This window comes from Podarcis vaucheri (genome assembly GCF_965113315.1).
Source record: "Podarcis vaucheri genome assembly, chromosome: 7".
Lineage (NCBI taxonomy): Eukaryota > Metazoa > Chordata > Lepidosauria > Squamata > Lacertidae > Podarcis > Podarcis vaucheri.
The window spans coordinates 18,822,203-18,843,373 of record NC_138765.1 but is presented as its reverse complement, the minus strand read 5'-3'; the positions used below and the strand labels follow the sequence as shown (position 1 = coordinate 18,843,373).

General features: G+C 45.2%; 1 protein-coding gene across 1 annotated transcript; it reads left to right on the top strand.

The window, feature by feature from the left end:
• Window positions 1-27: 27 nt before the first annotated feature.
• On the top strand, window positions 28-16,982 carry PPP2R1A (protein phosphatase 2 scaffold subunit Aalpha). Its single transcript, XM_082233561.1, has 15 exons — window positions 28-185; window positions 4,398-4,488; window positions 4,927-5,027; window positions 6,040-6,272; window positions 6,399-6,546; window positions 6,630-6,785; window positions 7,107-7,221; window positions 8,108-8,178; window positions 8,938-9,072; window positions 10,073-10,246; window positions 10,597-10,657; window positions 12,559-12,713; window positions 13,799-13,941; window positions 14,144-14,235; window positions 15,518-16,982. The coding sequence occupies exons 1-15, from the start codon at window positions 33-35 to the stop codon at window positions 15,532-15,534; spliced, it is 1,845 nt and encodes a 614-aa protein (XP_082089687.1). The 5' UTR covers window positions 28-32; the 3' UTR covers window positions 15,535-16,982.
• The last annotated feature ends 4,189 nt before the right edge of the window (window positions 16,983-21,171 follow it).

The window sequence follows — 21,171 nt, the reverse complement described above, 5'->3', positions numbered from 1 at the left end:
GGAATAGTTGAAAGTGACATACTAGGCAGCCAATGGCTTTTGAGCCGCCCCTGCAAGGCGTCTGTGCGAACCCCGCGCACCCTTCAGAGCCGAAGCCGGGAGGTAAGATGGCGGCCGCCGACGGAGATGACTCCCTTTACCCTATTGCTGTGCTGATCGATGAGCTGCGGAACGAAGACGTTCAGGTACGGCTCGCGTCAACCGAGGCCTCCCTGGGCGTAAGGGAAAGCGACCGGAGTTTATTCGGGCAGCCGGGGCCCAGCCGGGGCCCGAAAGCCGCGCCTTGGGTTACAGTAGCCAATCAGAGGCCACTTTTCATCCGAGAACCCCGCGTGTGAGCGATCAGAAGCTCAACCGGATTGGCTGTAAGGATTTTCATTTGAGAAGGCGAGGAGCAGGGTGTTGGCTAATGGAAGGGTCCGTATTATTCAGTGACTCTCCCCTTCGTCCGTGTTGCGAGCAGCCACGTGATTGGCTGGGCGACCTGTTTGTCTAGTATGGGGGTTAATCAAAACAATCAGGAGGAGGGTCGCCTTTTCCTTTAATAAATATATTGATGGAATGGCGAGAGGAGGCTCCTGATTGGGTCGAGCCTCGCCTATTCATTATACGGGTGTTTCCTGACCAATCAAGGAAGCGTCTTGATCTGATCTCCAGGTCAGGGGTCTCATGCCCGTCACGCTACGGCTTTTCCAGGGGGTTGTTAGGCTAAGGACATGGACGAGGAAGTGGTGCATAGCTGATTGTCATGGAGAGGAGCCAGTCATGGGGGCGGGGAGATCTCAGTAGGTGTGCCATCTTTGAGGTAGCCTTACTATGTATGTGGGGTGCGTGACTGCTCCCCTTCTCTCTCTCTCTCTCATCTACTTGGGCTTCTGGTTGTAAGGAATGCATAGTTTTGGAATTTGTGATTAATGCTAGCTAGCATGGTGCCTGCCCATTGGGAATGGCTGCATCCCTCAATACCTCCCATAATATAGTACTTTGTTTGGTGATACAATAGATGTGTTTGGGCCCCAAACAGCTTCAGTGATGGAATTGGTTGAGGGCTAGCAGAGGTGGCAACCGAGGTGCATCTAAAATAGCTGTTCCTTGGTATTTTGTATGTAAAACAGCTACGCTGTAAGCTGTTGTTTGTAGAACAACACAGAACAAGGTCTCTGCCCTGAGGAGTTAACAGTCTAAAAGCCAGTAAAGGGTTGGGGGAGGGAAATGGAAAGGTTCATTGGAAGAATACGTACATGTGCTATTTCCCAGCTGTGATTTGATGTGATGAAAAGGGCTTCAGGGTGTCACTTAGGGGTTTTCTGTTTTGGATGTAAAATGTGTTTAATTACTTGACGGTTGTAAACCGGCTTCCCTTACTTACTTTTATCCCTTGTTATCGTTGTTGATTCTTACTTTTTAAGCTGTTGTCCCCTGTTGAATTTAGAGAGTAAGACCTACCTCTTCATGTAAATTAGTTGCCTGTGTTACGTTACATTAAGGTATTATAGAAAGGTATGGGAGATGGATGTGTGTGTGCAGTGCAGTGCATACATGTGGCATGAGATAGGTGTTATTAAGGCTCTCCATCTTTATTAATTTAGAATATTTGTGAGTTGCACTATGAGACATTTTCTAGGGGGCTTGCAAGAAAAAACAAGAACAAGTTATAATAATTTCTGCTATCAATATAGTAACAAAAGCTTCAGAACTATATATAAATATAGACTGAGCAGAGGATCACAACTATGCAACATTAAATTAAATGCACCACAGAGGAATTAAAATTTTGCAGAGTTATAACAGTAGATACTAAAAGCCCTGGGGAAAAGGAAAGCTTTTACAAGTGCTGCAAATACCTTAAAATAGATGCCTTCTCTGGGGAAGGCACTTCACAGGTGGTGATGGTGAGGCTGCTGAGAAGGCCTTTCATTCCTCATTTGGCAAGAGCCCTTTGAGAAAAGCATCAGATGACAACTCAAGGCATATGTAGGTACATGTGGGGAGAGGTCTCCTTCAGATGCCAGCGTCAAAATCAGCACTTAAAATTGGGCTCAGGGGTGGAACAAAAGTCAGTGAAGATTTTTATCATTTATTTTATTCAGTTTCAACACCACCCTTCATCCGAAGATCACAAGGCGGTTTACAATATAAAAACAGAAAAATACATATCATAATGACAAACAAAAATATGATGGAGTACTGGCATAATATATACACCTGCCCCAGATGATACAGAATATGGCTACAGGGGTACTAACTGAAGTTTCAGCTTCAGTTGCAGCTCCTCCACATATGATACACATTGCAGGAATAAATTCAGTAGGTTATCAGGGCTTGAAAGCTAGCCCATATATGCCCAAGGTCATAGCTAGTGTGCCAGCCTAAACAAGTGAAATCTTTTTTCTCTGTGCGTTTTCTACAGTAATAATAATATTAATAATACTAGAAAAACAAATCAATATTGTTCTCTGCTACATGGTTTGGGCCAGTGGCATGTTGGGACTGCTCTGGCTGTCTGGTCCAGAGCTGCCCTTGATATGGTGGGTGTTGGGATCCCCTAGAACAATCCTGGGTACGCTCAACAACAAAGCTGAGGTCACCTCTGGATATGGGCAGCGAGACCGCTAGACAGCAGGGTGGGCAGTATAGCAGCAGAGTTTCCAGTTTGTCCTAATTGTCCTGCACAAAGTTCAAACACAGCAGATTGCCACTTAAATAGATGAAAAGCCTGGAGGAAGACCACATCATTCTCTCCACCCAGCCTTCCAATCTATTCTGATTCCAAACCGGAGTTCCCAGGAGGGCCACAGCTGGGAGAGAGTAATTTCTCCAAGCTCACCTACCCTCAGTAATACAGTTGAGATCAACCGTGCTAAAGTAATAGATTGGAGGAATTTTACTACAGCATCAGCAGATCAGAGGCCAGGTTGGCAAGGTGGCCAGAGATATTTTCATTGAGGGAGAGATTGGAAGAGGGGATAGGTGTAATGTACCTAATCATCTTCTCTGGTATGTCAAACACTCAACACCAGGGGTCTGCAACCTAAACCAGTGTGGAGCAGATCGGGGAGCGCCTTCTGCGATGCTGGCCAGTTTCCCATTGGCTGCAGAAAGCTCCTGCAGCCAATGGGAAGCTGCACACACCTCCTTCGCGCCAGAAGGAGCACCGGAAATAGCATTTGTGCATGTGTGTGCGTGTGCATACACACTCCGGCCCACCTCGGCATATGCGGGACCATGAAACAGCCCAAACCACAAAAACTTTGCCAGCCCCTGCTCAGCACTGTTCCACCCCACCCCCCTTCACAGTAGGCAATCTTGTAGGGGTATCCCTGCCCCTCTCCAGGTCGTTCAAAGAGTTTCCCTTTACCCAGCAAAGCAAGAACAACTATGAGTTGCTGCTTTGGGGGCTTTCCTTTTAACTATTCAAAACAGTGGGATTCACAAGCAATAGTTTAATGGCACTGTGTGCTAAATGAGTGAAGAAGTAAACTGAAAGGGGTGTTAATGAGAAAACACCTTTTGCCCTCAACTATTACTGGGCCCGCCTGACTAAACTCATTGTTATAGATGGCTTCATGATGTTATCTCATAGTCCCCTCAAAAATGAAAATGGATCTGCCCTTTGGTGTTGCTGCATGATGATGATCTGCCACCAGTCGTAGTCTTCCAGAAATCACTTTTCTGACAGGGATGGTGGATGATTAATTGGGTGATTCATAACAGGAAACAGCCCATCTCAGCAATTGGGTGTTTTATTTATTGAATTGTATAGATAATATTTATGTTCCACTCATACAGTATTGCTGCTCCCAGGACAGCTGCTAATACTTTTTTCTTTTCAAAAATGGGCTGGAAGTTAGTGCAGTTGCATTAAAACAAACAGATGTTTCTATTGGCTGGTTCCACTTGGCAAACTAGCAGGCATGTTTTTGGAAAACATAGGTAGTCCAGTATTCCTTGCAGCACATTACAGCAATCTAGTGAGTACACAGCTAATTATGTCCAGGCTTTCTCTGTCCAAGAAGTGTCCCATTTGGTACCCTCAATTTGCCACACTGGCTGCATATCGTAGTGTAAAAATGATAAGTAGGCAATCCACTTTTGTGGATTTATTTGCAAAGTACATTTGTTCTGTATGTAATCAAGAGTGTAATCTCTGAAATATTTCCTCCCCTTTCTCGCTCCCACAAGTTATGGCCTGTTTATTTCAGAGTTGGGAAAAGCCATACCTCCCGTGGACCTTTCCTTGAGCGTCATGCCTGTTTTCTGACTACATACCACTTAAACTTGCTATTGCTATATTGATTGTACTCCAGTGACATCTTATGAAGAATCAGGGTTGCCTGGCAAATTAGTGGCTCACCTTTAAAAAATATGTTATTTTGATTTTTTTCTCCTCTATGCAGCTTCGTCTGAACAGCATCAAGAAACTCTCTACCATTGCACTAGCCCTGGGAGTTGAGAGGACACGCAGTGAGCTTTTGCCTTTTCTCACAGGTAATGAAGAGACCAGGAACTCTGATTTTAGGGAATAAGAATTGAGTCTAGGGGCTGTGATGCATGTGAGTTTGAATTGCAGCTTGGGCGGTACCCCAAATCCCTTTCCCAAAGCTGTAGTGATTTCCTTTTTAGGGCTGCAGTATATACGTGCTCAGCGGCACTCGAGACTCTTGCAGAATTTTAAATCCTTTTCAAAGCTTTGCTGATGAATGCAGCCTTGCCAAAAGAAAGGGACTGCATCCTTGTTGAATTTAGTTGGTTCAAGATTGTGCTGATGGTATTGCTTGTGCCCAAGGTGTACTTATTTCCTGCACTGGAGGGCAATAGTTCACATCTTCAAATTCTCACATCATGTTAGCTTCCAGATTCTGTTCTCTTGGCAATGCAGATTTTAGTCTTGATTTGCTTTAATTGCTTTTTTCTCTCTCCCCACAGACACTATTTATGATGAGGATGAAGTGCTACTTGCTCTGGCAGAACAGCTGGGAACCTTCACAGCTCTGGTTGGGGGCCCTGAATATGTCCATTGCTTGCTGGTAAGCCCAGTGAATGACTGGGGAAGAGTGCTCTCCACAGTGGGAGAATGTGAGATTTTCTAACACCTTGTTCCTTTCAAACTTTGGTGGGGGAAGTGTTGGTCATTAGCAGATTTGAGGGTGGTCCTAGTTTGGATTCTGGATTATACTGCCCACTAGTAAAAAGGATATGTTGTAAAATGGTAGCACGCATCCACCCTTTGCCTGCTTCTAAAGTGCAGCTTAATGGTATATGGAATACCTTTCCAATTTGCTTCCAACAATGTTGCCCCAAAACAACAGATGCTGTAACCTTGTAGTTGGACTCTTTGCACAGTTGACATCCACTCTCACACACCAATACAGGTCGCACCCCTTGCTTTCCAAATCTTCTTCCTTCTCTTCATACTTCTTTGAAAACAGAATTTATGTATTTCCATAAATCGCACAGGGGCCAAAGATTGTAACAGGGGCATGCTGTATTAGAAGACTGTTTTCTTCCTTAAGGGATTTGCTGATGTAGTGTAAAAAAATATTTATAAATTGTATTTTGGCCCTAGAGGGGGAATCCAATGCAGTGTACAAAACCAAAATATCTAAACTTAGTTTCGTGTGTGTGTGTGTGTGTGTACATATACACATACTGCCTTGGGGACCCTTGCTAGATTATCAGTAAACTAGATTATGAATGGAGCAGAACATACCTAGAAACCTGGAGAAGTGGAATTAACTCACATACTAAAAGCTATTAAAAACCCATGTGGAACGGAAAGCTGACATGGAGCCAGTCTTGCATTCCCTTGAGAGGAAGTTGCATAGACAGGACGCCACATCTTTAGATGATTTATCTAGCTTTCAGAACATCACATTTTTCTTCAGATTTTCCCCCTCCATTTCTGTTACTACTTACTGTAATAAGAAACCTGCAAAAGGCCAGGCAGTAACACATTTGGTGTTGCAACACTCTTTGATATGCTAAGCTGCAGACATTGCATTTAATGTGTAATGTTTCCTCCCTCGATTTGTGCTGCAGCCTCCGCTCGAGAGCCTTGCTACTGTTGAGGAGACAGTGGTCCGGGACAAAGCGGTGGAGTCTCTGCGAGCCATCTCCCATGAACACTCTCCATCTGACCTCGAGGCCCACTTTGTTCCCCTCGTGAAGCGCCTGGCAGGAGGTGACTGGTTCACCTCCCGCACCTCTGCTTGTGGCCTCTTCAGTGTCTGTTACCCTCGAGTCTCCAGTTCGGTCAAAGCTGAGCTCCGACAGTAAGTGAGATGCTTTACATTAAGGTCTGGGGGCTGTTGGTTGGGTCACCCATGTCAAAGGGTGAGAGACACCAATTCAGATGGCTCTGTATTTCCCAGCTAACAGTCCTTATCCCTTTCCTCCAGGTACTTCCGGAACTTGTGCTCAGATGACACTCCGATGGTCAGGCGAGCGGCAGCCTCTAAACTGGGTGAATTTGCAAAGGTCTTGGAGCTGGAACATGTCAAGAGTGAGATCATCCCCATGTTCTCTAACTTGGCCTCTGATGAGCAGGTCTGTGTGATGACACCTTGCTTTCTGGGAGAGGGCTGGGGCAGACTAGAACACATGTAACCCACCTCATGTCTCTCATACAGGACTCTGTGCGTTTGTTAGCTGTGGAGGCCTGTGTTAATATTGCACAGCTCCTGCCCCAGGAGGACCTGGAATCGTTAGTGATGCCAACACTACGGCAAGCAGCAGAGGACAAATCTTGGCGGGTCCGTTACATGGTGGCTGACAAGTTCACGGAGGTTAGTACGAATCCATGCAGTGCTTGTGTGGTATTCGTTTTATTTTTAAGATTTATACCCAGCCTTTTTATCAAATCATCTGAAACTCAGACTTTGTGTGTGTGTATACACACATTATTTCTTTTTTAGAAAAACCTCTCAATTCAACTTATTAAAAAATGTTGCAAAAACTCACTTCGTGCTCTTATTCCTCTGGTCAGAAGCAGTGTCCTTTCCTCTTATTTCTACAGTTCCTGGGTATTTCTCAGTTGGAGCACAAGTCTTTTTGGCAGGGATCCATTTGGGATCATCATCATATATTTTGCCTTTTCTTGCCCATAGCTCCAGAAAGCTGTCGGTCCAGAAATCACAAAAACCGACTTGGTCCCAGCATTCCAGAACCTGATGAAAGACTGTGAAGCTGAAGTGCGGGCTGCTGCCTCCCACAAAGTCAAAGGTCAGTTGCAGTCACAATGCCTGTGGTGGCGGCTTGTGCTTTCCAATTGTTTGGAATCAAAACAATTGATTCTCTGAGGGGTGCTCCTGCCCCATCCGTGTTCTCACTTATCGGAAATCCTGTAAACAGCTGTTCATGTTTTGTGCTACAAATACTGCTATTTCTGTTCTAGAAAAGGTAAATTCAACACTCAAATAATTCAAATATTGCAAATCAGATTTTCATTGTTGTATATACCTTCTGTTCCCTCTACATGGCTTTATTCTGAATTTGTTATTTGACATCTTGAAGAAGCTAGGGAGAGGGACAATGTAAGTGATAGAAAAGGAATGCTTATAAGAGGTAAAATGTTTAAAGGGAAAGTGAAATGGCTCTACCATTCAGAACACTCAAGGTCTGTGTGCTGGAGCCATTTAAAAATGACACCTACTATTTTTCAAGCCTTATTTACATAGCTATGATAGTTGGACACAGGCTTAGAATATAACTGATATACAGTAAAATACAAGCCTTGCTTCCTGTGATTTGGTGTGGCTGTAGTACAGATACAAGACTCCACACATAGGTCAGGAAAAAAAGGTAGCACATGACGTAGTTCTATAATGCCGCAACAGCTAACCTTTAAACAGCCAAATGACACTCTCTATAGAAACGAGAGACTTGTCTAAATTCAGTTGCAGGAAGATGTGTTTCTGGAGGTCAGTAATTTGTACATTATGGTGTGTTAGGAAGTCTGGCAGTGGAGTGATGATGCCTAATGGACTACTAGATTAACTCAGAGCTCATATCTTCCTGATGAGCTCCTTTGTTAGCCAGAGAAACAGCATTCCCACTGCACCACTTTGGTTGTGAAGCCCTAACAACGTGATTACTGTTTTTCCTTAAGAGTTCTGTGAAAACCTGTCTGCTGATTGCCGTGAAAATGTCATTATGACCCAGATCTTGCCCTGCATTAAGGTATGTTCCAGGACGCGATAATCTCTAGTGAGTCTTGAGCTTGTTTTTTGAAGCATTTGTCGGCTTGCAATAACAGTACAATTAAGGGCTGAAGAAACCATGGAGGCAAGTGTCTCACTGTTAAAGCAGGGGGCGGCTTAACTATTTGTTTGTTTATTAAATTTATATACTGCCCGTCACCTGACAGTCACAGGGCAATTTACATTATAAAGCAGGGGTCAGCAAACTTTTTCAGCAGGGGGCCAGTCCACTGTCCGTCAGACCTTGTGGGGGGCCAGACTATATTTTTTTTTGGGGGGGATGAGCAAATTCCTATGCCCCACAAATAACCCAGAGATGCATTTTAAATAAAAGCACACATTCTGCTCATGTAAAAACACCAGGTAGGCCCCATAAATAACCCAGAGATGCATTTAACATAAAAGGACACATTCTACTCATGTAAAAACACGATGATTCCTGGACCGTCCGCGGGCCGGATTTAGAAGGCGATTGGGTTGGCTCTGGCCCCCGGGCCTTAGTTTACTTGCCCATGGTATAAAGGTTGCTTGTAATAGAATAAGGAAGTAAGACAGGTATGCTTTGCAGATGGGTTGAAGAGTTACTGCAGATACATTTGTGTTCGGTGTGTCCCATTTGCTTGTATTTTATGTTTGTCAGCCACCCAGAGTTCAGTGTTTCTGGTTGGCCTCACGGCAAGCAAGTAAATTTCTGTTTGTTTGTTTGTTTTTGTTTTTAATACTACTTTTTTCCATTCAGGAACTCGTGTCGGATGCCAATCAACATGTAAAATCAGCTTTGGCATCTGTGATCATGGGATTGTCTCCCATTTTGGGCAAAGACAACACGATTGAACACCTTCTGCCTCTCTTCTTGGCTCAGCTCAAAGATGAGGTGAGTGGACAACCCCCCCCCAATCGTTTTCCTTTGGTCCACTTGTTAACAGTTCTGTGTCAAACTGTTCAGGATTAGGAGCATTTCTCTGCCTTGATCTCCTGAAGTTGCATTATTTCATGGCTGCTTCACTCCCTTGCCTCGGAAGTGCTAAATATACCCTTCCCCAACCTGGTGTCCTCCGGATGTGGTTGAACTACAACTCCCATCATCCCTGACCATTGGCCTTCCTGGCTGGGGCTGATGGAGTTAGGATCCAACAGTGTCTGAAGGGCACCAGGTTGGCTACTGGGGGAGTTGTTACGTAAGATTAGCTGATTAGTTTCTGCACACTGCAAATGTAAATTAACTATGCGGTGTGTGTGTGTGTCGTCCCCGTCCCCCCCCCCCTGGAATTCTGGGAACTCAGCTGGAGTCATAAATGATCGATTTCTCTAAAGAGAGGCCATAGAAAAGTAATAGAGTACATCCTTTATATGTTTAGGGTTCCAGGTTCAGTGCTAAGTAGCTAGGACTGGAAAGATTTGTGAACAAACTCAATAATGAACGGGATGGACCTATGAAGGTTCCTACATAGTACCACCCCTACCCTTGATTTTGGTGTTCAAGGGCTTATATGGCCAAATCAGGCCCATTTAAATTAGGGTTGGTATCTTCCATCTCTGAAATGGGAGGCTGTGGCCATTATGGTCTGAAGGCGCATGAGGTCACCACCTTGCTGGTGCTAAGCAAGTCTGAGTCTTGTCAGCGCCTAGATAGTTGATTGCCTGGGAGCCACATGTACGCCACCTTGGGATTTTTGATGGAAGGAAGCTGGCTGGGGTAGTAAGAAAGTAAATCAAAGCCACCTCACCAAGTCAAAAGGTTGCAAGCCTAGTTTAGATGTGGTGGAAGATGATACGCAAGTATTTGCAGTCATCTAGAAGAGTGGGTGGATTTTAGGGGTTGCATCTGGGAGGTGGAACTGCCCTCTGATGTCACTGTGTTCACATTTCTGCAGTGCCCAGAAGTCAGACTCAATATAATCTCCAACCTGGACTGTGTGAATGAGGTGATTGGCATCCGGCAGTTGTCCCAGTCCCTGCTGCCAGCCATTGTGGAGTTGGCAGAGGATGCCAAGTGGCGTGTGCGACTGGCCATCATCGAGTACATGCCCCTGTTGGCTGGGCAGCTAGTAAGTGCATCTTTGGCTTTTGCGTATGAGTTTGACATGCTGGGAGAACACAATGATAAAATATTCTTGGGTCAGCTGGGCCTGGGTTGCCGCAGGCACATTGTTTGGCTTTGTGAAAGCTTTTGTATGTGTTCCGCCTTGTGGGAACTGCTAGTTACTGCCCATTTGCTTGGGGAGCATTAACCATTCAGCTTAAAAACATAGAACCTTTCACAACCTTTGTACTGGTTTGCTCCCTACCTGCCATATGAGCGAGACCACTTTCTCCATGTTTTGTTTCTGACTGTGAGAATCCCATAAACAGCATTATCACAAGTTAATCTGAGCTCTCTGCAATTTCCCCTCTGTAGGGTGTGGAATTCTTTGACGAGAAGCTAAATTCCCTTTGCATGGCATGGTTGGTGGATCACGGTAAGGCTCTTAAGTTGAAACATTTTCTTTCCTTCCTTAACCCTTTTTCTCCCTGTTGTTACATTTGCATTTGTTCAAATAAAGGAAGGTAGAATGCCACATCTGGACAAGAATTAGAGGGGCAGTCTCTCCGTGTTAACTAGAGGGGTGATTTTTATCGCCCTTATTTGTAGGGGAAAGGGCTGTAGAGAGGAAGGGAGACCAAGAGCACATGCTAAAGTGGCTCTTTGAATTATGGCCCAGGTGCTTTATATCTCTTTAAAATATCAAGCACTTTATATCCAACTAGTGATCTCTAACATGGAAAGTATATTTCAAAGCTAATGGGATCCATTATGAAAGCTCCTGTTCCAGCAGAGAGAATTGGCTCATCTAAGCTTTTAGTGCAGGAATAAAAGTTGTATTTTTTTATATTGAATGGGAGAGTTCTTTTTCAGCCACAGGAGCAATTAAGCTCAAGTTCAATGCTATTATTTCACAATGATGGAGAGGCAATATAGCTCGTTTCCATGGTGGTTTGCTGCATTAACTCCATAGCCTAGTTTACACGTGCTATGGTTTATATAAGCCACAGAAAACCTCGTGATTGTGGCACATCTCAGAAGCTTCTGCTTTGTTTTACATCAGATAACAGACTAAACTGTGTTATTAATGATGGTTTTTTGAAAGCATATTTAAGGTTAACCATTGCTTGTCCAAGTTCAGATGACACTGCAGGCTGTGGCAAACATACAGTGGTAGAAAAAGGGCTTCTGAACCACTTTGCTGCCATATCAGAGGGGAAGCATGAGACCGTGAAGCCTTCTGAGGCTTGCTCTTGTAACACTAAACTATGGTTTAGTGCAGGTAGCCAATGTTAGGAGTCCCAGCAACACCTGAAGAGCACCAGTTCTTCCCATCACATCTAGACAGCATGGCCAGTGGTTAGGGATGATGGGAGTCGCAGTTCAGGAACATCCAAGTGCTACCACATCGGCTACCCCTGGTTTAGCAATGTCTGAACCAGACAAATGTGTATTCAATAACAGATGTTCACTAATTAAAATTTCTTTTAGTCATTTTGTGTGGAGGGGGAATAATGTAACTAAAATTTAAATATCTGGGGCCATTAGGGGCTGTTGAAAAACTACGAGGCCCAAAAGCTTTATAAACAAAAGCTGCTGCTTTTTTATCCATTTCCTTCTGCCTTAAAAAACAAACAAAAAAACCCTTCAGTCATTCAATGCATCCAGAATGATTCAGAAGTGAACTTGTGCCTTTCAGTCTCGTCTCCACCGAATAAAATGTGTGACCAGTGACCAATTCAAATTGTTAAATGAGCTATCAATTTATGAAATCTGTGAAAGCCTATCTTCCCTCATTTCCAGCCCAGAATATCACTGCTAATTTCAAATGTTTTCGTGGAAGGGATGCTTAACCAGTGATAAATGCCATGTTAGAGTGGATGTAAATTGCCAGTGGAAAGATGCCTATTGTTCTTTGGAGCGGAGCTCTGAAATCTGTCGCACCTCCATCTCCTGCTTTGAATTTTTAATGGGGCAGGAAACAAGTGACATGTATAAGGCATAGGAGTACAATCCCAACTCAGTCCTTGCAGCATTTGTGGTCTAAAATTGAGCTGGGTTTCTCTTGTTTTCCAATGCAAAGCATAGAGGGCTTTCGACATAGAGCCGCTAAGGGCCTAGAGTGCTGTCCACTCCTCCCATTGTCCGAATTTGGTTTGGGCTCGGGACAGATCTGGTGCACGACCTTAATAAGCACCCACACATGCATGAAAATCTTGCAAACTTCAGAGTGGGTGGGTGGCTTCCTTTGCCAAATGTGCTGAAGAAGTTGGACAATAGCATTAGTTCAGACTGTTCTCACCTTTTAACCTGTGCTGACACTGCTCTCCTCTCCAGTCTACGCTATCCGAGAGGCCGCTACCAGCAACCTCAAGAAGCTTGTGGAGAAGTTTGGCAAGGACTGGGCCCATGCCACCATCATCCCCAAGGTGCTGGCCATGTCCAACGACCCCAACTACTTGCACCGCATGACCACGCTCTTCTGCATCAATGTGAGTTGGGGCAAGGGTGGGGTAGAGGAGGAAGTGGGGATGAACTCAGGGCAAAGGGAATAAAGTGTTCACCACTATGCAAGAGCTGCCATACTGCATTAAAAATGTCCTCCTTTTCTCCTCTTCCGTCACCTATAAAGTCATTAAGCACTCTAATATCGCCACATCCCATATTCTGTTAAATGATTTAGACCTAGAAGGAACTTCAGTTCCATTTGGATGCAGCTAAAATTCTTGCTCCAGATAATAAATTGCTCTCCAGTATCTTAGTGGAATTTTCCATTTCTGCATGATTACTTCATGTAACTGTTTTCTGAATCAAAATTAACTGGGGTGCATATTTTAAATTTTGTGTGCAAAATTTGTGTGCACTGAGGAAGAGGAGGGTGATGGGGGGCATTGGAAAGGGATGGACTCCTATGCCAGGTACAAAAGAGCTCCTCCACCCCTACCCCGATGAGATTTTCTGCTTTTCAAACTTGAGAGTAAAAACTTTCAGGTTCCAGATTCTACCCCCCCCCCCTAACACACAAGTTGGATTGCCTGTCTCTAAGTTCTGTTGAAATCAGTGGTCTGAAGTTAGTCCTTTCTATTCATTTTCCATGGTTCTATTCTGAGGTTGATTAGCATTGGATATACCAGAGTTCTTCTTTTTTATCACCAAGTACTCACGGAGCTGTTTTGCATAGGAATAAGCTGCCCAGGGAAGTCCATTAGGAGACATTGGGTCGTCGATTGGTTTAGATATTGGGCTTCATGCTTTGAGAGGAGGAGGAGAGTCCTCAAACTGCTCCTTTATTGAGTGCTTCTTCTAGAAATCCTATGGGACAGATTAATTATGCTCTTTCTGTGAAACATGTTGAGAAATTTTATGGGTGCTTTACTTGTTTAGTGGAAACCCCCAGTGGCAAAACCTCCCGTGCTTTCTGAGGGCTAGGGCATCGTTTTAGCTCCATCAGCAAGCATGGCATTCAAAGTAAAGAGCAGCACTGACCTAGCAGCCAAGGGAAGCTCAAAGTCTCCCACGTACCCTGTGGATCCCACTTGATCATGATCCAGCTCCATCGTGCCTTTTCCTTTGCTAGGTGCTGTCAGAGGTGTGTGGGCAGGAGATCACCACCAAGCACATGCTTCCCACTGTGTTGCGGATGGCAGGTGACGCCGTAGCAAACGTCCGCTTCAATGTGGCCAAGTCCCTTCAGAAAATTGGACCAATCCTGGACAACAGGTATGACAGGTCACTGGGGGCACCATTGCACCTGACGCCTTTCTGGCAGCAGTCCCGAAACTCCTCCCGATTGGAGGATGCATTTATGGGGAGGAGGGAAAGTGGGAGAAGCACTTTGGGCCTTTGAAGACCTTTGGATTTACTGCCCTTGACTTCCACTCACTTTTTCCTACTCATCCCTCTGCCACTCTTATCCCCACAGCACCCTTCAGAATGAGGTGAAGCCAGTGCTGGAGAAACTAACACAGGACCCCGATGTGGATGTCAAATACTTCGCCCAGGAGGCGCTGACTGGTGAGTCAGGAACGTCCTTTTCCCCAACGGGATCAACCGCACCTTGTGTCAAGACAAAACACTTGCTTCCCAGCTCCGCAACTAGGAAGGATGTGGTTGTCAGCTTGAGGCCTTCTCCTCTTAACCTCTGTTCCCGAGGTGCCTTGGAGCTTGCTCCTGTCCCAGATTTGAGACGGTGCTCTTGGTAGAGTGCCCAAGTGTTTCTCCTGACACTTGAATTATTCCAGCCAAAGGGAAGAGGAGTGAGGAGGAAAAGGCATTGCTGCTGCAAGGGGAGGCTTTCTTTACCAGCTCCATGATCAGCAGGGGTGGGAGGGAGAGGTGTACATAAAAGAGAGCTTGGATGGGGAAGCATACAGACCTTGTGGTTTGCTTGAATTTGGAGCAAGGGCTGTGAAAGAGGAGCCCTCCTGGATGAGACTAAATGCCTAGCTAGTCCATCCTCCTGGTCCCCACTGTGGCGAACCACATGCCTGTAGGAAGCTCACAAGCAGGCCCTGGGGCATGTTGCTGCTTCCCAGTAGCCTGGAGCCACTGATCATGGAGATAGGTTATAGCCCTTATGACTACTGCCTCTTGGTAGCCTTGGTGTCATATTATATGGTCATGAATTCCACTATGTGCGGTGTAAAGTATTTCCTATTGTTCTGACTCTCCCACCTTCCAGCTTCAGTAGATGGTCCTTGGAGAGGGAGAGAAATGCTGCGCTTTCCATTTTCTTCACCGCACATAATTCCATAGGTTTGCTTTCTAAACAAAAAAGGCCCAAGCATTGTAAACTTCCTTTGTTTTGGCAGTAGCTCTCACATCTTCCTTCAGTTCCCACCCTCAGATAGTTTGATTTGTCCTTTTTGTAACCCTGGAGCTGAATATTTGTCAGGTTAGTTTGCACAATCCATTCGATTCCTCCTGGCTCAGTACTATTGTCTAAGTGGGTGGGCTGACTCCATGGGGGAGAGATTGGTGGTTGAGGTGACACGGAGATTACGGCTGAATGGCTTCTGATGACTCATTAATACCTACAAGCTGCCGGCTCCTGTCGCAGCCATCAACCAACAAGGACAAGAGGGTGGAGCAGCAGCCCTCTTGCTTTTCCTGGCTGTACAGTCACTTGTCTCTGGACTTGATGGTCCCTCACAATAGATGTTCATAATTGCATATGGGATTGTTCATGCAAGAAAGAAACCCAGCCATCTGGAAATCTGGCGGTGGAGGAATTTGTATGCGACTTTCTGCAAGTAACCCTTGGAATTTAACTCATTTTCTTTCTCTCTTTTCACAGTGTTGGCACTGGTTTGAGCCCTAGGAGCCCCGACGCTGTTGTCTCTTCCACTTGGGCCCCAATTGGACCGATCTTTCTCTCCCCCTCCCCATTTCCCTGCATGTCGATGGCCAGCCCCAGCCCCCACCCCAAGTGGATCCATATGGTGATATTGGTCAGTGGCTGACTCTGGAGTGCACCTCCCTCTTCCACTCTTAGCTCCATGTTCTGAAACCTTCCTCGGCAGCTGTAACACTTCCTACCTATCTCATCTTAGCCGGGTTCCATCTTTAGTTTTGTTGTGCCACCAGGTGGCAGCAAATGGCAGCCTCTCCCTCGCCCCCCTCCCTCCAGTCCTGCCTCCTGGTGCAAGCTCATGAGAGGCAGAGCAGCCCCTTCAAACCTACACTTGGCATGATCAGTGTGAACACTCTGGGGAGGCAAAGTGCTTGGGCCTTCTGTAACCTTTTGGCCACGGTTTGCATGAGAACTTCCCCACAGTGCTGTATGTAGCTGTGCATGAGGTATTGATTTGGCCTTCCTCCTGATGAACTTTGCTCAGTGGGCAGCCAGATTGCCTCTGCCACTCTCCCATCCCAGCGATTTAAAAAGTCCCAGCGATTTTAAAAGTCCCCTCCATTCAGTGTCTCTAACACCACTTAATCAGATAGAGCATCAGTTACAAAACTAACCAGTTCTCAGGGGGTTCCTTTGTTAGCCAACTTCTCTTATGCTCTAAGTTGAATGCAGCAGAGGCCTCTCCCCTCCAGCCCCAGAGAGGGGAGGAAGGGGTGCTTAAATCCCTATTGTTTTAATTTCTCACCAAACTCACTACTATTCTTTCTCAGTTCAGGTCCCCCTTGTACCCTGTGTTTTGTGCTGGAAGGAGCTTCTGTAGGTAGCATGTTGGGAGAAGCAGCTCTGCAGAAAATATTACTTTGGGGCGGTGAAGGATATGAACCCAGCAGGAAGTGTTGCCTTGGGTCCTCAGCATTTGGGAGACTGCCTCTAGGCTAAAAGTTTGTCAAACACACTTCCGGTATCTCAGCCAGGCTTTTCAAGCTTGGCCCTTCCTAAATTTGGAGGGGTAAAGGGATGCTTTTATGAAGACATTGGTTGGCAGGAGGGGCAATCAGGTCGCTGTCTCCTGCAATGCTTGGACTATCCAGTGTGGCATATTAGCCGATTGGAATCTCCAGCATCTATCATGAAAAACCACCACCAACTTCCTCTTTCCCTCCCCTTAGTCTGCCCTGATTATGTCCTGACCCCTCTTTTTTTTTCCAGCTGCTGCCTCTGTGGTTCTTGCACTGAACAAGTATCTAAGTGTGTTTTCTAACCACACACCCCTTAACACAAACACCCTCTGTTAGTGGCATGTAATTTTAAAACTCTTGAAATTTTTTTTGAATTTTTTCTTTTTTTGTGTACACTTGTTTCCCCCCCCCCCCCTCCTCTCTACGATTAATAAAATGCTCGATCGTTATTTGGTATCTCATTCACTTTGGTCTGGGGTGACGGGAACAGAGTAAAACTATTTGAGACAGGAGTGGGGAAAATTTGGGCCTGTGGGCCCGAATTCAGCCTTCCAGGTTTCTTTATCCATCCCTCAAGATGCTACACACGCACACCAGTTAGCCCTGCTCTGTATCCTCCTAGAGTGCTTTCGCCTGTATGGAATGTGTACTTGAACTGTGATCATGCCTCTTGCTCACCCAAATGGAGACAGGCTGGGGGTGGGAGGGCAGGAGAGATGTAGCAATTTCTGGCCTTTGCACTGCTGGGCAAAAATTCACATTTGCTGCTTCACCCACTGGCCCCACACAGTCCTTGCAGGATGCCCACAGCAGAATGTGGCTTTCCAGAAGAAATAGGTTCCCTGGCCACTGCTTTAGTGAGAAGTAGTTGCAGGAAGCCTGTCGCCTCTAGGTTATAGCTCTGTATTTGTATTCACTTCTGTACATCTCAGTTGGGCTTTGTGCAAGAGAAATCATCCTGCAGAATTGGGACCCAAGACTCATAGGTTGTGAACCCTAAGCAAATACGGTACTTCTCTGCACTAGAGAACAAATCCCTCTATATAACAAGCTTCTGTTATCTGGAGAGCCTCAGGTTTCCTCTTGGCATTTGCCAACTACATAGACTCAGATATCGCCACTTTGCATGTTGTCTTCTCTGGATGTCTTAATTATTTTTAGTGCCCCTTTTCATTATCCCATCACTGAACTACAGTTGACAGTTCCTGTTGTTGGAGAGGAGCTCAACAATGGAATCCAGTGAACAACCCGTACTACAGCACTTTTGGAGGACTTCATTTCTAAGAATTGCAGGCCTTTTTCCAGATCTTGGCAGGATGGGAACAGTTGTGGTTGGGGGTTAGAAAAAGAGTGAATTGGGGCTTCTGGTCCTGCCTGCCTTAATGGAGGCAGCCCTCAGGACAGCAGGGGATTGGCAAACGAAAAATAAGGATGACACAGTAAATCACCTTTGCAAATTCCGTCCAGGGCTGGGGAGAATGGGCTTGCAGTTTGTCTAAGCACCTGGTTCTCGCTCTGGCATGAGATGTGGGAGGCAGGGAGACGCTGGTGAAAACCCTCCTACACCACCATTAAGAAGCAGAAGTTCTCTGTTTAATTGGATGTTAAATCTGCCTTAAAATACTGGTGCATGATGGGAAAGGATTGCGACAACATACTGTGGAATATACCAGCTACATGGATCAAAGGTTTGAATTGAGAAGATTTTCTTCGGAGTAAGAGACGGGGAGAGGGAAGCCCACATTTTCTTTTCTATAGGATTCGGCAACCCTCTCCAGAATATAAGATAAAAATATATTTACAAGTGAGGAAGGGATGTTTGAGTAATACTGATACTAACAAGCAAAAATGGAAACACTGAAATGAAAGGGGGAGGGGAAGCTCAAGTATGACAGTATTGGAAAGGCAAGAGTAGTTCCATTTAAAAACAACAGATGAGGAAAACTCTGTGTGTGCTACTGATGGAACGTAATCTAAGATAAAGTTTAATTAGGCCATAAATCTCTTGCTGGAAGGAAAATAATTTGGGGGCTGTGATAAGAATTCTGCAGAGTTGGAAAGGATTAAATCTTCAGCACATTTGAAAACTGCCCGCCTTTTCCAAGGCTGAGCGGGAAATGGTAAAGATCTGCAACATGTTTTACTAGTGAGGCAGAATGGTTTCTAGCAGACTGTCGCCTGTTCCAAACCATTGAAGCAAGGGACGGAGAGATAAGACCCCTGAGAAACTTTGAGATTCAGTTCTGCCCCAAGCCATGATGGGAGAAAACAATAGCTGGGAAGTTAAGAGACAACAGCATATATGAACAGAAGGAATCTCCATGGATATAACAGTTTTCACACGCGGGGCAGAATAAAGATAAGTTTGAGTTCCTCATTTGAAGCTTTATAAATTTATATATTGTGACATCATAAATGGAAATAATTATGTAGCTGCTAAGGGATTATTATTATAACTAAAATGTAACTGAAATTAATTAAGATTATGGAACACAGTGACATAAGATCAGAAATGCACCCAAACCATGCGGGGAGCCACTTTAACTAAAATGTATTAATTGATAGTTGATTGGCACTTTAATAATGGTATATAATTTGGGAATTAATTATTACTGTTATAATTTGGCTATTGTTGGGGATATATTGGAAAACTAATTTTTTAAAAAGTATTGAAAAACCACGGTGAACTGGGGAAGGAGGGGGACGTTCTGTCCTTTAGACTAGTTCTGAAGAACTACCCCCTTCTACTTTCCGTGTACTCAGCTCTGTGTGTTCTCTCTGTTTTGCTGAGCAAATATTCTTTGCATCTCTCTTGGGAGGAGAGAGCTCTTTTAGAGCTGGAACAGCTTCAATTTCTGGAGGGGCTTTGATAACAAACAACTACTATTCCTTGGTGTCACTGCATTAAATTTTCATTTATTTAGCCAAATTTTTGTATTCTGGTCATGCTTTGGCAGAATGCTTGGAAGAGAAACCAACAGGTTTTGCCAAATGTCATTGTTAAGAGATAATAATTTTTTAAAAATCTGGTTGTTATGCAGCTGGGCTTAATTTTCAAGCATCTGGTGGCAAAATTCAACATGTAGAGGTTAAGGCAAACAACTGGACCTGTTGTGGGAATTATGAGGATATTCCAACAAGGAATGTGGGGTATTTTGCCTGAGAGGATCAGCAGGGGGAGAGAGCATAGGATAGTTTGTCATGGACGCGGAAAAACCCCACATTCCAGCTGTTGAAGGTGTATCTTGAAGGCTGTGCCCTAACACCCATGATTAGTGCTTCTGAGCATGCACAAAGTGCCTTCCCACTTGACCCTAAAGTCCGAAGTGAGGGGAAAGTTTCAGGGCTGACAATGGGACGTAACACAGCAGTCATTCAAGAAACGGAAGTTGTGAGTTGATGTCATAACCAGAAACCCACCAAATGCACCCCACTTAGCTTTCCAGGTGGACACGGGTGGCGCTGTGGGTTAAACCACAGAGCCTAGGACTTGCTGATCAGAAGGTCGGCAGTTCGAATCCCCGTGAGCTCCCGTTGCTCAGTCCCAGCTCCTGCCAACCTAGCAGTTCGAAAGCACGTCAAAGTGCAAGTAGATAAATAGGTACTGCTCTGGCAGAAAGGTAAACGGTGTTTCCGTGCACTGCTCTGGTTCGCCAGAAGTGGCTTAGTCATGCTGGCCACATGACCCAGAAGCTGTACGCCGGCTCCGTCGGCCAGTAAAGCGGGATGAGCGCCGCAGTCTCAGAGTCGGCCACGACTGGACCTAATGGTCAGGGGTCCCTTTACCTTTTAGCTTTCCATAGAGGAGCACAAGAGAAATCTGCAGTCTTTGTAACATTTGCTTTATTGACAAGCACACAAGCAGATCACGAGTGGAGGCAAACAGGCAAGTCTTCAAGGCAACAATCTCCAGAGCTACATGGCCTTCAGCCTAAGGTGCTCTCCCTTCAAGCAACACTAGCTTATTCTCTCCCCACCCCCTGCCCCTCTCTAGGACCCTTTCAGCTGTAAAAGCGCTATCATATGCAGACCACCTGTCTCTGCGGCTCGAATTGCCCATTTAGGAACATCTACAGCCATCAAAGGGACACTTAAGGCTCTCTGGATAACAATCCTTGAGTCCAATTAGGCATCACTGATAGACCATGCTGAAAGCCCCATTTGCAGTGCACAATGAGCTTGCAATATTCTAACCAGAGGACATGGAAAATGAGTGGACTCATTCTATGATTTCTAGATTCCGGCTCAGAGGGATAAGCTGTTGTCAAGCTGGAGGCATTATGGTTCTTTGTTCAAAACTGAGTTGAACTAGAGGACAGGAAATCCCAAAAAGGCATCTCTGAAGCTGCTTTTGGAATCCTGGCCCTACTGCCTTGTGTCAAATGGCAATACAAACTTAGACTTGTTAGCTCTTAAAATTAATAGCTGTGGTGGTAACGGGGCAAGGCCAGGGGTGGAGCTTGTGGTTTGTCGGATCTGGAAGTAGAGCCTGCTTCAAAACCTCCCTATTCACAGAGAAGCAAGCAAGCTGTTTAGATTTGAAAGCCAGTCTTGTTCCTTGCATTTCTGGCAACTTCCCCTCCCCTTTCCCAAATCAGCCAGGTCAGTACTTTGCTGATTAGTGACATCAGCTAATTC